At 37.5% G+C, this 13,924-nt stretch overlaps 1 protein-coding gene across 3 annotated transcripts in view; it reads left to right on the top strand.

Annotated features, from left to right (window-relative positions):
- DYNC2H1 (dynein cytoplasmic 2 heavy chain 1) overlaps positions 1–13,924 on the top strand; it is a 388,761-nt gene that overhangs the window by 254,703 nt on the left and 120,134 nt on the right. For all 3 annotated transcript variants that reach the window (XM_043481063.1, XM_043481062.1, XM_043481064.1), the window contains 2 exons: positions 444–652; positions 8,231–8,335. In XM_043481063.1, coding sequence (XP_043336998.1) covers positions 444–652; positions 8,231–8,335 — 314 coding nt within the window. The remainder of the gene's footprint in view (positions 1–443; positions 653–8,230; positions 8,336–13,924) is intronic.

The following is a 13,924-nucleotide window of genomic DNA, read 5'->3' as shown; positions in this document are numbered from 1 at the left end:
GTGGGTAGCCATTTACTTCTCCAGCTGATGTTCCCTTCTCCAGGAGATCTTCCCAACCCAGAGATCGAACCCAGGTCTCCCATATTGCGGGTGGATTCTTTACCAGCTGAGCCACAGGGGAAGCCCAAGAATACTGGAGTGGGTAGCCTGTCCCTTCTCCAGGAGATCTTCCCAACCCAGGAATTGAACCCAGGCCTCCCTCATTGCAGGCAGATTCTTTACCAGCTGAGCTACCAGGGAAGCCCTAATATTGATGAGAATTAATGTTAATTAATATCAAGCCTTAAGGAATAATTTAAATGCTTTAAATATGTATTATTATAGTCTATAAATATAGCTGGAGCCTGAAGTTTGTTTAATATTTTAGAATATTTTTAGAAAATTTCTAATATCTTATCTCATGCATCTTAGAAATGAAACAAATTTTTTTTTTTAAATTATAGGTTCCAAAGATGTACAGTGGGAATTTGTACATGGTTTGCTTGAAAATGCTATTTATGGAGGACGCATAGATAACTACTTTGACCTTAGAGTTCTTCAGTCATACCTAAAGCAATTTTTTAATTCTTCAATAATTGACATATTAAACCAAAGGAACAAGAAAAGCATTTTTCCATACTCCATATCTCTGCCAAAATCCTGCAGCATTTTGGTAGGTAAAATTAATTATTTTCAATTTATTATCAGATTGAAACTTGCATAATTTCTTATATTGTTATAAATATGTTGCTTCCTTTCACAAGTACAAGCAGTCATCACTCACAAATATGTTATTATTTATTATGCCAATATGCAGCCTGATTCTCTAAACTCTAGTTAGGTGTCCTGTTGCTTTTGGATACTTACTGAGCATTGATTGATAATAGTATTGACAGATAGATAAATTTTGAAAGTGGTGGCCTAGCAAAATTGTTAAATTGTAGGGCTGCTGTGAAGATCTGGAATGGGAGGATACGGTACTTGTTTGTAATTATGAGAGTGCTCTGAGTCAGTAAATTTGAAAAGAGCAAATATTATTCAACAGATGTCTATTTCATACTCTGGTTTATAAATTTAAAGTAGTTTTAAAGCTACAAGAGATATTAACCTAAAAAGATTTCATAGCAACATTTTTGTTTATATGAATTTATTTTATTTGACTGTAGCTTTTTGCTTTGAGTCATCTTCTAGAAGTTTCCTAGAATGCAGTCATATTTTCCAGAAAATAGTACAAAATGTAGCCCAAAGATTTCAGTTATTTTGCTACCAATTTGTATTTGTGTAAATGACCCTGAAAAATGTTTTTATTGCCTAGAGTATTTAAATTACATGTTTCTTCATGAATTACAAAATATACATATGTTTAATTATATACTTCTTTCAGTATTTTGCCTTTTCTCTCATTCAAATATTTTTCAAGAAAATGCCTTTGTTTTAGTAACATAAATCAAAAAATAAAATCTTAACTACCAATATTAAGTATGTTACTCTTATTGAATATCTTATCTGGTTTTTTTGAGTATTCCATCTATTTTATTTTTCAGTGTCTGTCATTCACTTAATCATTCAATAATACTCACTGAACATTTGCTCAATAATAACCCTGTTCAAGACTTTGTGGATCTCTTGATGCATTGGTAGAGTTTACTTTTTAGTAGAAGAAACTTGGAGTCAGTGTGCAAACAGAAATATCACAGATATTTATTATTACATATTTATTTCTGATAAATATATAATACACTTGTTAGCATACCCTGACAAGTCTTTTGTCTCTATTGTTTGAAGTTGAAATTGAAAAATAAAATTTATAGAGAAGTAGATGTCATAAGTGCACAATTCAGTGCATACTTACTACATTGAACACATGAGTATAACCAGCTCTTGAATCAAGAAACCACATTATCAGCTCCCCAGAAGTCCTTCCCCTTTTAGTTACTGTCTCCCCTGCACAGTATACATTAGCCTGATTTCCAACAACCTGTGTTCAGTTTTGCCTCTCTCTACTTCATGTAAAGAGTATCATTTGGTATACATTCTTTTGTGTCCAAGTGAGAATAAATCAGTTTGGATGTGTAGAGTCTGTTATTTAGGAAACATGTCCAAAGTAGAGAAGATTCCCCAGTCTCAATGAGAAAGTTTCACAGATATTTAAAAATGAACCAAGTGTATAAATACAAAGAAAATAATAGTTTTAAAATTATAAGATGGTTATGTGAATTCCATGGTGGTCCAGTGGTTAGGACTCCATGCTTCCACAGGCAGCAGACATGGGTTCAATCCCTGGTCAGGGAACTAAGATCTCACATACTGCAAGGCACAGCCAAAAAAGATAATAAAAAGGAAAAAGAGAAAACAAGAAAAATTTTTTTAATTTTAAAAATTAATGATGATTTACTAGAGTCAATGTTTAGCTTTCTACTTAATTGAGTTACATAGAAGGAGAAAGCCAAAGTTTCCCAGGAGAGGAGAACACTTAGACACACACACACACACACACACACGCACAAATGCATGCATATACACAAGTATACACTCACGTATAATACATATATATTTATGCATATTTATTAATATGATGTGACTGAACACCTTAAGGAAGTTTACTGCACTATAGGAGAGAAAAAATTTCAGAGAACAGCATTTCTTTTCAAACTTTGACATACTTCTTGGACTTTAACTCCAGCACCTGTGTCTTGGAAATTCTTGAGAGGCAGCTGTGAAGGATGAGAAAGGATGAGGGGATTGGGGTGGAAGATGAGGCTGCTCCATTAAAAACAGTTTATCCCACTTCAGCAAGAATAGTTTAGATGCATATAGAATACCTGCCTTAAAATAAACTTGTCTCTCCATGAAAACAAACAAAACAATTCCCATCTTTGGACCAAACTGAATAAATCATCTTGGTCTACTCTTAGTTTCCTATCTACCATCTCAAGTGGAAACTGTTCGGGTGAATGCCTGACAAATCAAGCCTTTGTAGTGCTAACAGTAAGTCTTGGGATGAAAGGATAGGATTATTGATGCATTTCATCTCACCTCACCAGTGAAGACTAACTGGAATTGCTTTATAGTAAAGCAATTTACAAAGCAGTTCTTGTACATCAGATTGTGTGTGTATATGTTTCTGAGGGTTCTAGAAGTTAAAAAAAAAAAAAGATTGTTACAGTACTTATTTCATTATAAGCAGAGCTACACTCTGCTGATTAGTCCTTGGTAGGTTACAGGATTCCAGCTAAGCTATTTAAAATCTTAAAGGATGATGCTGTTAAAGTGCTGCATTCAATATGTCAGCAAATTTGGAAAACTGAGCAGTGGCCACAGGACTGGAAAAGGTCAATTTTCGAATGGATAAGGAAGCTGTGGTACATATACACCATGGAATTTTACTCAGCCGTCAAAAAGAATTCATTTGAACCAGTCCTAATGAGATGGATGAAACTGGAGCCCCTTATACAGAGTGAAGTAAGCCAGAAAGATAAAGAACATTACAGCATACTAACGCATATATATGGAATTTAGAAAGATGGTAACGATAACCCTATATGCAAAACAGAAAAAGAGACACAGAAATACAGAACAGACTATTGAACTTTGTGGGAGAATGTGAGGGTGGGATATTTCAAAAGAACAGCATGTATACTATCTATGGTGAAGCAGATCCCCAGCCCAGGTGGGATGCATGAGACAAGTGCTTGGGCCTGGTGCACTGGGAAGACCCAGAGAAATCGGGTGGAGAGGGAGGTGGGAGGGGGAATCGGGATGGGGAATACGTGTAAATCTGTGGCTGATTCATATCAATGTATGACAAAACCCACTGAAATGTTGTGAAGTAATTAGCCTCCAACTAATAAAAAATTAAAAAAAAAAAAGAAAAGGTCAATTTTCATTCCAATCCCAAAGAAGGGCAGTGCCAAAGAATGCTCAAACTACCACATAGTTGCACTCATTTTGCATGCTAAAAAGGTTATGTTCAAAGTTCTTCAAGCTAGGCTTCAGCAGTACATGAACCAAGAACTTCCAGATGTACAAGCTGGATTTAGAAAAGGCAGAGGTACCACACAGTGGTAAAGAATCTGCCAGTGCAGGAGACACAGGAAATGAGAGTTCGATTCCTGGGTCAGGAAGATTCCCTGGAGCAGCCCACTCCAGTGTTCTTGCCTGGGAAATTTCATGGACAGAGAAGCCTGGTGGATCACAGTCCATGGGGTCGCAAACAGTCAGACATGACAGAAGCAACTGAACACAGAGGAACCAGAGATCAAATTGCATTCGTTGGATCATAGAGAAAGCAAGGGAATTTGAAAAGAAACATCCACTTGTAAAAGGTTGATAGTATGTTACATGATGATGTTCAAAAGTATACAACTTGTCTAGAATTCTTCCTTCGGTTTATTCTTTTTTTTTTTCAAACTAGTTTTTTTTTTCCCCATTTATTTTTATTAGTTGGAGGCTAATTACTTTACAATATTGTAGTGGTTTTTGTCATACATTGACATGAATCAGCCATGGATTTACATGTATTCGCCATCCTGATCCCCCTTCCCACCTCCCTCTCCACCCGATTCCTCTGGGTCTTCCCAGTGCACCAGGCCCGAGCACTTGTCTCATGCATCCAGCCTGGGCTGGTAACATACTATCAACCTTTTAATACTCTGAATAAAATAAATTCATACTGTCCTAAAAAAAAAAAAATCCACTTCTGCTCACTGACTATGCCAAAGCCTTTGACTATATGGGATCACAGCAAACTGGAAATTCCTTAAAGAGATGGGAATATCAGACCACCTTACCTGTCTCCTGAGAAACCTGTATGTGGGTCAAGAAACAGTTAGAACCTTACATAGAACAACAGACTGGTTCAAAATTGGGAAAGGAGTACAACAAGGCTGTATATTGTCACCCTGCTTATTTAACTTGTATGCAGAGTACATTATGTTAAATGCCGGGCTGGATGACTCACACGCTGGAATCAAGATTGCCAAAGAAATATCCACAACCTCAGATATCATGGCAGAAAGTGAAGAGGAATTAAAGAACCTCTTTTTTAAATTTTATTTTGCTGTTTTTTAATTTTTTTCATTTCTAAAGAATAAACTTTTTTCTTCTATAAACCCTTGAGTCAAGGGCTGACTTTCAATAGATTGCAGCGAGGGAGCTACCATGCTACCTATGAAACCCTGACCTGAAAACAGGTCGTCTATGAATACTTTAGCACCAGGTTCCCTATATGCCGTTTGTGATGGGTGAGGCAGTGACTGCCTTTCCAGTTTAAAGAGCCTGTTGATAAGGGTGAAAGAGGAGATTGAGAAACCTGTCTTCAAACTCTTCAGCATTCAAAAAAATGAAGATCATGACATACAGTCTCATCACTTCCTGGCAAATAGAAGGGGAAAAAGTGGAAGTAGTGACAGATTTTCTATTCTTGGGCTCCAAAATCACTTTGAATGGTGACTGCAGCCATGAAATTAAAAGACACTTGTTTCTTGGGAGAAAATCTATGACAAACTTGGACAGCATATCAGCATCAGGCACTCTGATAGACAGAGTACCTGATGAACTATGGACAGAGGTCTGTGATATTATACAGGAGACAGGGATCAAGACCATCCCCATGGAAAAGAAATGCAAAAAAGCAAAATGGCTGTCTGAGGAGGCCTTACAAATAGCTCTGAAAAGAAGAGAAGTGAAAAGCAAAGGAGAAAAGGAAAGATACTCCCATCTGAATGCAGAGTTCCAAAGAATAGCCAGGATAGATAAGAAAGCCTTCCTCAGTGATCAGTGCAAAGAAATAGAGGAAAACAACAGAATGGGAAAGACTGGCGATCTCTCCAAGAACGTTAGAGATACCAAGGAACATTTCATGCAAAGATGGGTTTAATAAAGGACAGAAATGGTATGGACCTAACAGAAGCAGAAGATATTAAGAAGAGGTGGCAAGAATACACAGAACTGTACAAAAAAAATGTATCTTCATGACCCAGATAATCACAATGGTGTGATCACTCACCTAGAGCCAGATATCCTGGAATGTGAAGTCAGGTGGGACTTAGAAAGCATCACTACGAACCAAGCTAGTGGAGGTGATGGAATTCCAGTTGAGCTATTTCAAATCCTGAAAGATGATGCTGTGAAAGTGCTGCACTCAATATGCCAGCAAATTTGGAAAACTCAGCAGTGGCCACAGAACTGGAAAAGGTCAGTTTTCATTCCAATAACAAAGAAAGGCAATGCCAAAGAATGCTCAAACTACCACACAATTGCACTCATCTCACATGGCTAGTAAAGTAATGCTCAAAATTCTCCAAGCCAGGCTTCAGCAATACGTGAACCATGAACTTCCAGATGTTCAAGCTGGTTTTAGACAAGGCAGAGGAATCAGAGATCAAATTGCCAACATCCGCTGGATCATTGAAAAAGCAAGAGAGTTCCAGAAAAACATCTATTTCAGCTTTATTGACAATGCCAAAGCCTTTGACTGTGTAGATCACAATAAACTGTGGAAAATTCTGAAAGAGATGGGCATACCAGACCACCTGACCTGCCTCTTGAGAAACCTGTATGCAGGTCAGGAAGCAACAGTTAGAACTGGACATGGAACAACAGACTGGTTCCAAATAGGAAAAGGAGTACGTCAAGGCTGTATATTGTCACCCTGCTTATTTAACTTATACGCAGATTACATCATGAGAAATGCTGGGCTGGAGGAAGCACAAGCTGGAATCAAAATTGCTGGGAAAAATATCAATAACCTCAGATATGCAGATGACATCACCCTTATGGCAGAGAGTGAAGAGGAACTAAAAAGCCTCTTGATGAAAGTGAAAGAGGAGAGTGAAAAAGTTGGCTTAAAGCTCAACATTCAAACAACTAAGATCATGGCATCTGGTCCCGTCACTTCATGGGAAATAGATGGGGAAACAGTGGAAACAGTGGCAGACTGTTGTTTTTGGCTCCAAAATCACTGCAGATGGTGATTGCAGCCATGAAATTAAAAGTCACTTACTCTGTGGAAGGAAAGTTATGATCAACCTAGATAGCGTATTAAAAAGCAGAGACATTACTTTGGCAACAAATGTCCATTTAGTCAAGGCTATGGTTTTTCCAGTGGTCATGTATGGATGTGAGAGTTGGACTGTGAAGAAAGCTGAGTGCTGAAGAATTGATGCTTTTGAACGTGGTGTTGGAGAAGACTCTTGAGAGTCCCTTGGACTGCAAGAGGATCCAACCAGTCCATCCTAAAGGAGATCAGTCCTGGGTGTTCTTTGGAAGGACTGATGTTGATGCTGAAACTCCAGTACTTTGGCCATCTCATGCGAAGAGTTGACTCATTGGAAAAGACCCTGATGCTGGGAGGGATTGGTGGCAGGAAGAGAAGGGGACGACAGAGGATGGGATGATTGGATGGCATCACCGACTCAATGGGCATGCATTTGAGTAAACTCCAGGAGTTGGTGATGGACAGGGAGGCCTGGTGTGGTGCGATTCATGGGGTCGCAAAGAGTTGGACACGACTGAGTGACTGAACTGAACTGAACTAATGGTTTTTCCAGTAGTCATGTATGAATGTGAGAGTTGAACCATGAAGTAGGCTGAGTGTTAAAGATTTGATGATTTTGAACTGGGGAGTTGGAGAAAACCCTTGAGTCCCTTAGACTACAAGGAGATCCAGCCAGTCAATCCTAAAGGAAATCAACCCTGAATATTCATTGAAAGAACTGATGGTGAAGCTGAAGCTCCAATACTTGGACCACTTGATGCGAAGAGCCAACTCATTGGGAAAGACCCTGATGCTGGGAAAGATAGAAGGCAAAAGAAGAAGAGGGCAGCAGAGAGATGGTGAGATAGCATCACCGACTCAAGCAAACTCCAGGAGATAGTGAAGGACAGGGAAGCCTGGCATGCCATAGTCCATGGGTTCACAAAGATTCGTACACGACCTAACGGTTGAACAACAACAGGCGTAGCCACTCATATATGTTTGCTTTAAGCAATTCAGGGTGCCTTCAGTTATGAGAAATGTCAGATAAGAAAGTATAATAGCACTTAATTTAAGTATGAAGAAGTCATGACAAAGAGAAGTTCCATTAGATAACTGAGTTAATACTATACACACTGAAAGTGAAGTTTACCTGGACAGTGTCACATGAATAACTAGTAATTTAATACTTGGTGATATTCTGGTTCTTTCTGATTTCAGTGGTTGTAAACTTGATTTTTAGTGGAAAACTATTTTTTACTTCTCTATATTTAGGACTATCGTGCCGTCATTGAAAAACTTCCAGAGGATGACAAACCTAGTTTCTTTGGTCTGCCTGCTAACATTGCTCGTTCATCTCAGCGCATGATCAGCTCTCAGGTAACATAAAATAGATCTACATTTTAGAAAAAATGTTGCTATTGAGTATAAAAGAAACATTACATTTTATTTAATAGTACAGATCCACATGTTTTATTTAGTTTTTAAATTTTATGTAATAGATTCCACCTTAAATGAATTTAAAATATTTCTATCTTAACATCTGTTAAAATTAGTAAAATTACACTGAATACTATCTATTTAATCCAAAATATATTGATTTTACTCCTGTAATTTATCTTATTAAAGATATTTTAAATTTAGTTTAAGAAAATGAATATATCACTGAATTTAATATTGTCATTTGTGTATTGTTTGATAAAAAGATAAATATTTAATTCTTTAATGATTGAATATTGCAAAACATTGAGGGAAGTATGGATTTTTAAATTATTGAGACACAGAAAAACATAAGCCAAGAACACTATACATTCTAGCTTCTGTTTGGACCAAGAATAAGTTGGTCAAATAATTAAGAGCTAACATTTATTGACATTTAACTGTGTGCCTGGTGTTTTAAGTGCTTTATACTCAGAAACTTTAGTCTTCATAAACTCTATGAGGTAAGATCTATCAGTTTTCCCTCTCAATAAGTTAGGAAACTGGTGGAGAGAATTAAGTTACTTACCAAAGATCACAGAGCCAGTAAGAGACAGGACTGATATTTAAATTGTTTGAGTAAAGACATGGCCTCTCCAACTGCTCCTCAGGCATGAATGTACTGCTAAGCTATGTGCACCAACTTGTGAACTGTTACCTAGGTTCATTGTGGGTCAGTTTATGGAAAATTCTTATGGCTCTTAACAATTTACTTTTGGTAATTTATGGGCATCCTAGCTAGATTGTTATCATATTTAGCTCCACAGTTTTGTATTTGTTTACTATTTCAGCCAACACTTATAAAATTGATAGTTTTCTCTCTTATTATTCACTAATTTTTTTTTCTCTAATTTTTCGCTGAAATGTTCATTTTGGAATTTTTTTGTTCATTTTCACATCTTTGTAAAAAATGTTCAAGTATATAAATATATACTCATTTGCATAATATATAAATATGTATAACTGTTATCTGGAACAAATGAGATCTTAACAACCTCTTTTCACCTATGCTAGCTGAAGACACTGTCTGGTTCCTTTTCCCTTTGTCATCCAAAGTGTTAAGTCCACGAGAAAATATAAACTCCTATGTATTCCTTAGCTTCATAACATATTTGATTACACTCTTTTCTTATCCCTCTATCCTTTTTGTTGACCTGAGATAGTTATTTTTTAATAAGTCGACCAGTAACATAAGAATTGTGTATGTACATTTGAACCTGTGTGTGTGTTGTATATGTGTTTGTGTATAATTTTACAGTGCTTAAGTAAAAAAGGTTAAAAAAATTAAAAGGTCATTAAAAGAATAAAAGTTTATTTTATAGAATCCAAGAGAGTATTTACTTTAGGAACCTTAAATAGAAGTTCAAGAGTCTGTCTTTAACTTCCTGTTATTAACATAACATGGCTTTCACAACTTCTTTCTCAGTATTATTCAGCTTCTGAAAGAATTTAATTTAGCTCTGCTTGGATCAAATGTCTAATGAAGGGAGAGAGTAAAGTAGGGTAGATATAGCCTTGAAGATGTCAGGGAAGGATAGAAGACAAGAAATACAGAATACTGAGCATCTTCATCATATGGAAGGGCCCACCAACCACCTTCTTTTTGTACCTTCTTTTTCTCCTGGACCATGGATGGCTGCCGCTGATGAGAGCTCAGAGTTTGTGGACTTGGCACTAAATCATAGCCTTGAAAAGTGAAAGTGAAGTTGCTCAGTCGTGTCCGACTCTTTGTGACCCCATGGACTATAGCCTACCAGTCTCTGTGGTTCATGGAACTTTCCAGGCAAGAATACTGGAGTGGGTTGCCATTTTCTTCTCCAGGGGATCTTCCTGACCCAGGGATTGAACCTGGGTCTCCTGCATTGCAGGCAGACGTTTCACCATCTGAGCCACCAGAGAAGCCCAATCATAGCCTTGGTTTTCCACAAATCATCTATTACATTTTAGTCACATAGGTCCAGGGTATGCATGTTATGCTAACCTGAAGTTCATCAGTCTAAGTGGAATCTCAAGAATTAGGGATTTCAAAGCAAACTAGGCAGACAAACATTTTACATTTATCTTAACTGTGGTTTCTAGGGAAGTGTAGGTTGCATGGAGTTGAATGTGACTGAAACAACTTAGCACAGTACTGTTGGAAGATAGACCCCAATCTCATTTTCCCAGATAGTCCTGAGACAACATAGGCTTCATTTTTGCTTTTTACTTATTCTAGTTAGTATACCAAATAGTTCTCCAAAAGTTATTTTACTATGATTTAATCTCTGGTGTTTTTTCTTGTGTTAGTATTTAAATTTTTATAAATATTTATTACATGAAAAGAGGATCACATGTTCTTCCTTGATGTTTTTTGGTGACATACTTTCAATATTTATATTTTAACTATCAATCTGGTTTACTGTTAATTTATTTACCTATTTAACAGTTCTTAATTATAATTTTTATACTTAAACAGCTTTCAGAGTACATAAATTACTACAACATCTCTTCTTCATAATTATAAACATTTATATATAAACTGATAAAAATTTCTATATTTAGAGCATATTTAGAGCTTTTAGGCTACAAGTCACATTTGTAGCCACACTTAGAATGCTTGTTCTTCTTGAAAGTGAATGTTCAAATATGAAGAAGCCTGACCGACATGGAATAGATATAAGAATTCCTTTATTGATCATATACAAGTTCACGGATATGGAACTGATATTAAAGCACGTATTTGATGATTTCACATTTTTAAATGAACTGAGGGCGTCCCTCCTCTGTTATCACATCTGGTTTACAACAGTGTTAGTGATATTTACATACAGGTGCTGTGAGTCAGCTGTTAACTAGCTTTGTTTTTTGTGGTTTTTTTTTTGCTGATAGGGATATTTATTATATTACATATTTATAGTATGATATTAGTGCTTATGAGGCTTCCCAGGTGGCACTAGTGGCAAAGAACCCACCTGCCAATGCAGGAGACATGAGAGACATGGGTTTGATCCCTGGGTCAGGAAAATCCCCTGGAGGAGGAAATGACAGCCCACTCCAGTATTCTTGCCTGGAGAATCCCATGGACAGAGGAGTCTGGCAGACTACAGTCCACAGGGTCACAAAGAGTTGGACACAACTGAAGTGACTTAGCACATTATTGCTTATATTCATTATACTGTGCATCAGACCTCTATAGCTTATTTAGTACTTGTTGTAAGTTTGTAACCTTAAACACTCATTCTTATCTCCCCCACCCTCATCCCCTGGTAACAGTCATTTTACTCTGTTTTTCATTTTGACTTTTTAGATTCAATAACTTGACTTTATCTGTCTGATTCACCTCAAAGAGCGTGTGTGCATGCTAAGTTGCTTCAGTCATGTCCGACTCTTTGTGACCCTATGGACTGTAGCCAGCCAGGCTCCTCTCTCCATGAGATTCTCCAGGCAAGAATACAGGAGGGGGTTGCCATTTTCTCCTCCAGGGGATCTTCCCGACCCAGAGATTGAGCCCGTGTCTCTTACACTTCTTGCATTGGCAGGCAAGTACTTTATCATTAGCACCATCTGAGACGCCCATCTCACATAGCATAATGTGTTTAATGTACATCAATGTTGTCACAAATGGAAGGATATTCTTCTTTGTTGTGGCTGAATAATATTCCATTGTGTATATATTCTACATCTTTTCTATTTATTCATTCATTGATGGGCACTTGGGTTGTGTTCATATCTTGGCTATTGGAAATAATGCAGCAATCACCATGAGAGTGCATATATTCTATTGAAATCCTATTTTAATATTTGGGGTATATACCTAGAAGTGGAATTTCAAGATCATATTTTTAATTTTTTAAGAAAATTCCATACTGTTTTCTACAGTGGCTGCACCAGTTTACACTCCCACCAATGGTGCATGAAGATCCCCTTTTCCTGACATCCTTCCTAATATTTGTTATTCTTTGCCTTTGATGATAGCCATTATGACAGGTGTATGGTGATATCTCGTTGTGGCTTTCATTACCATTTCTCTGATTAGTGATGAGCATCTTTTCACGTGTCTGTTGGCCATTTTGATGTACTCTTTGTCTCGTTCTTCAGCCTATTTTTTAATCGGACTTTTGTGTGTGTGTGTGTGATGAAGTTGACTATATTCTTTATACATTTTGAATGTTAACTCTTTATCTGATATATGGTTTGAAAAAGTTGTCTCACATTCTGTAAGTTATCTTTTCATTTAGTTAATTGCTGGTTCTGCTATACAGAAACTTCTGATTTTGATGTATTCACATTTTTGATTTTTGTTTTTATTGTTTGTCCTTTTGGTGTCATATTAAAAAAATCACTGCCAAGACATTGTTTCTTCCCTATGTTTTCTTCTAGGAGTTTTATGGTATCAAGTCTTACGTCTTTTATCTCTTTTGAGTTAATTGTTGTGTGTGACGTGAGATAGTATAATTTCACTGTTTTGCATGTATTTTTCCAGTTTTCCAGCACCATTAGTTGAAGAGACTACTCTTTCCCCATTTCATATTCTTGGCTCTCTTGTCAAGTATTAGTTGACTTTATCTACTGGAATTTAATTCTGGACTTTCTATTTTGTTCCATTGGTCAGTGTGTCTGTTTTTGTGTGAGTACAATACAGGTTGATTCTTTTCTAGAATTTCAGTCTCTTTGGTAAAATACTCCTTATTTTATTCTTAAGGTCATTATATTGTCATTTTGAGTTTCCTTGTAGCTCACTGAATTTCTTCATAACAGCTATTTTTAATTTTTGATCAGTTAAATTGCAATATTCTGTGTCTTTAGGTTTGGCTGCTAGAAAATTGCTATTTTCTTTTCGTAATATTTTATTGCTGGGAATTTTCATGGTGTTTGATGAAAAGTGCCTTTGCCATCGCATTTGAGTTAGTGAATATTTTCTCAATTGGGCAAGAGCTTGTTTACTGGGGTACTAACTGTTCAACAGGTTGGTAATCAGGAGCCTTTTTGTTTCCCAGAAGGTGGCAGCATAGCACAAGTTTTTGGTTTTTCTTATTGTAGAGGACTTGGCTGCTGCTAAGCTGGGAGACCACAGGGTCGCAAAGAGTCGGACACGACTGAGCGACTTCACTTCACTTCACTTTAAGCTGGGAGACAAGAGCATGGGTTTAAAAAAAAAGTAAAAAGGTGGCAGCTAAATTGAAGGAAGTGTGTCCTTAAGGAGCTCTTGCATATTTAGCTTTCCCATGGCCCAGTAGGGGGCGAGTTTCAGCTGAGGGTTCCCAACAGTCGGGGCCAGCATCCTGGGGCAGACAGCCCCTTCTGCGCACAGCGTGAGGCACTCACCGCCTAGCCTTCCGCTCACTCCGCCTCCTCCGCCAGGAAGGTCACGCGGTTCGCTGCCAGACGCTCCGCTCCCACCTCAGCGCCACCTTCCCCACCTCTGTTCCCTCAGCGCCCCCTCAGCCACCTCCGCGCCTTCTCCGCGCCCCCTCAGCCACTTCTGCCACCTCCGCGCCACCTTCGCGCCAC

Source organism: Cervus canadensis, chromosome 11 (assembly GCF_019320065.1).
Source record: "Cervus canadensis isolate Bull #8, Minnesota chromosome 11, ASM1932006v1, whole genome shotgun sequence".
Lineage (NCBI taxonomy): Eukaryota > Metazoa > Chordata > Mammalia > Artiodactyla > Cervidae > Cervus > Cervus canadensis.
The sequence above is the reverse complement of the archived record's forward strand: the minus strand, read 5'-3'. Positions and strand labels throughout refer to the sequence as shown.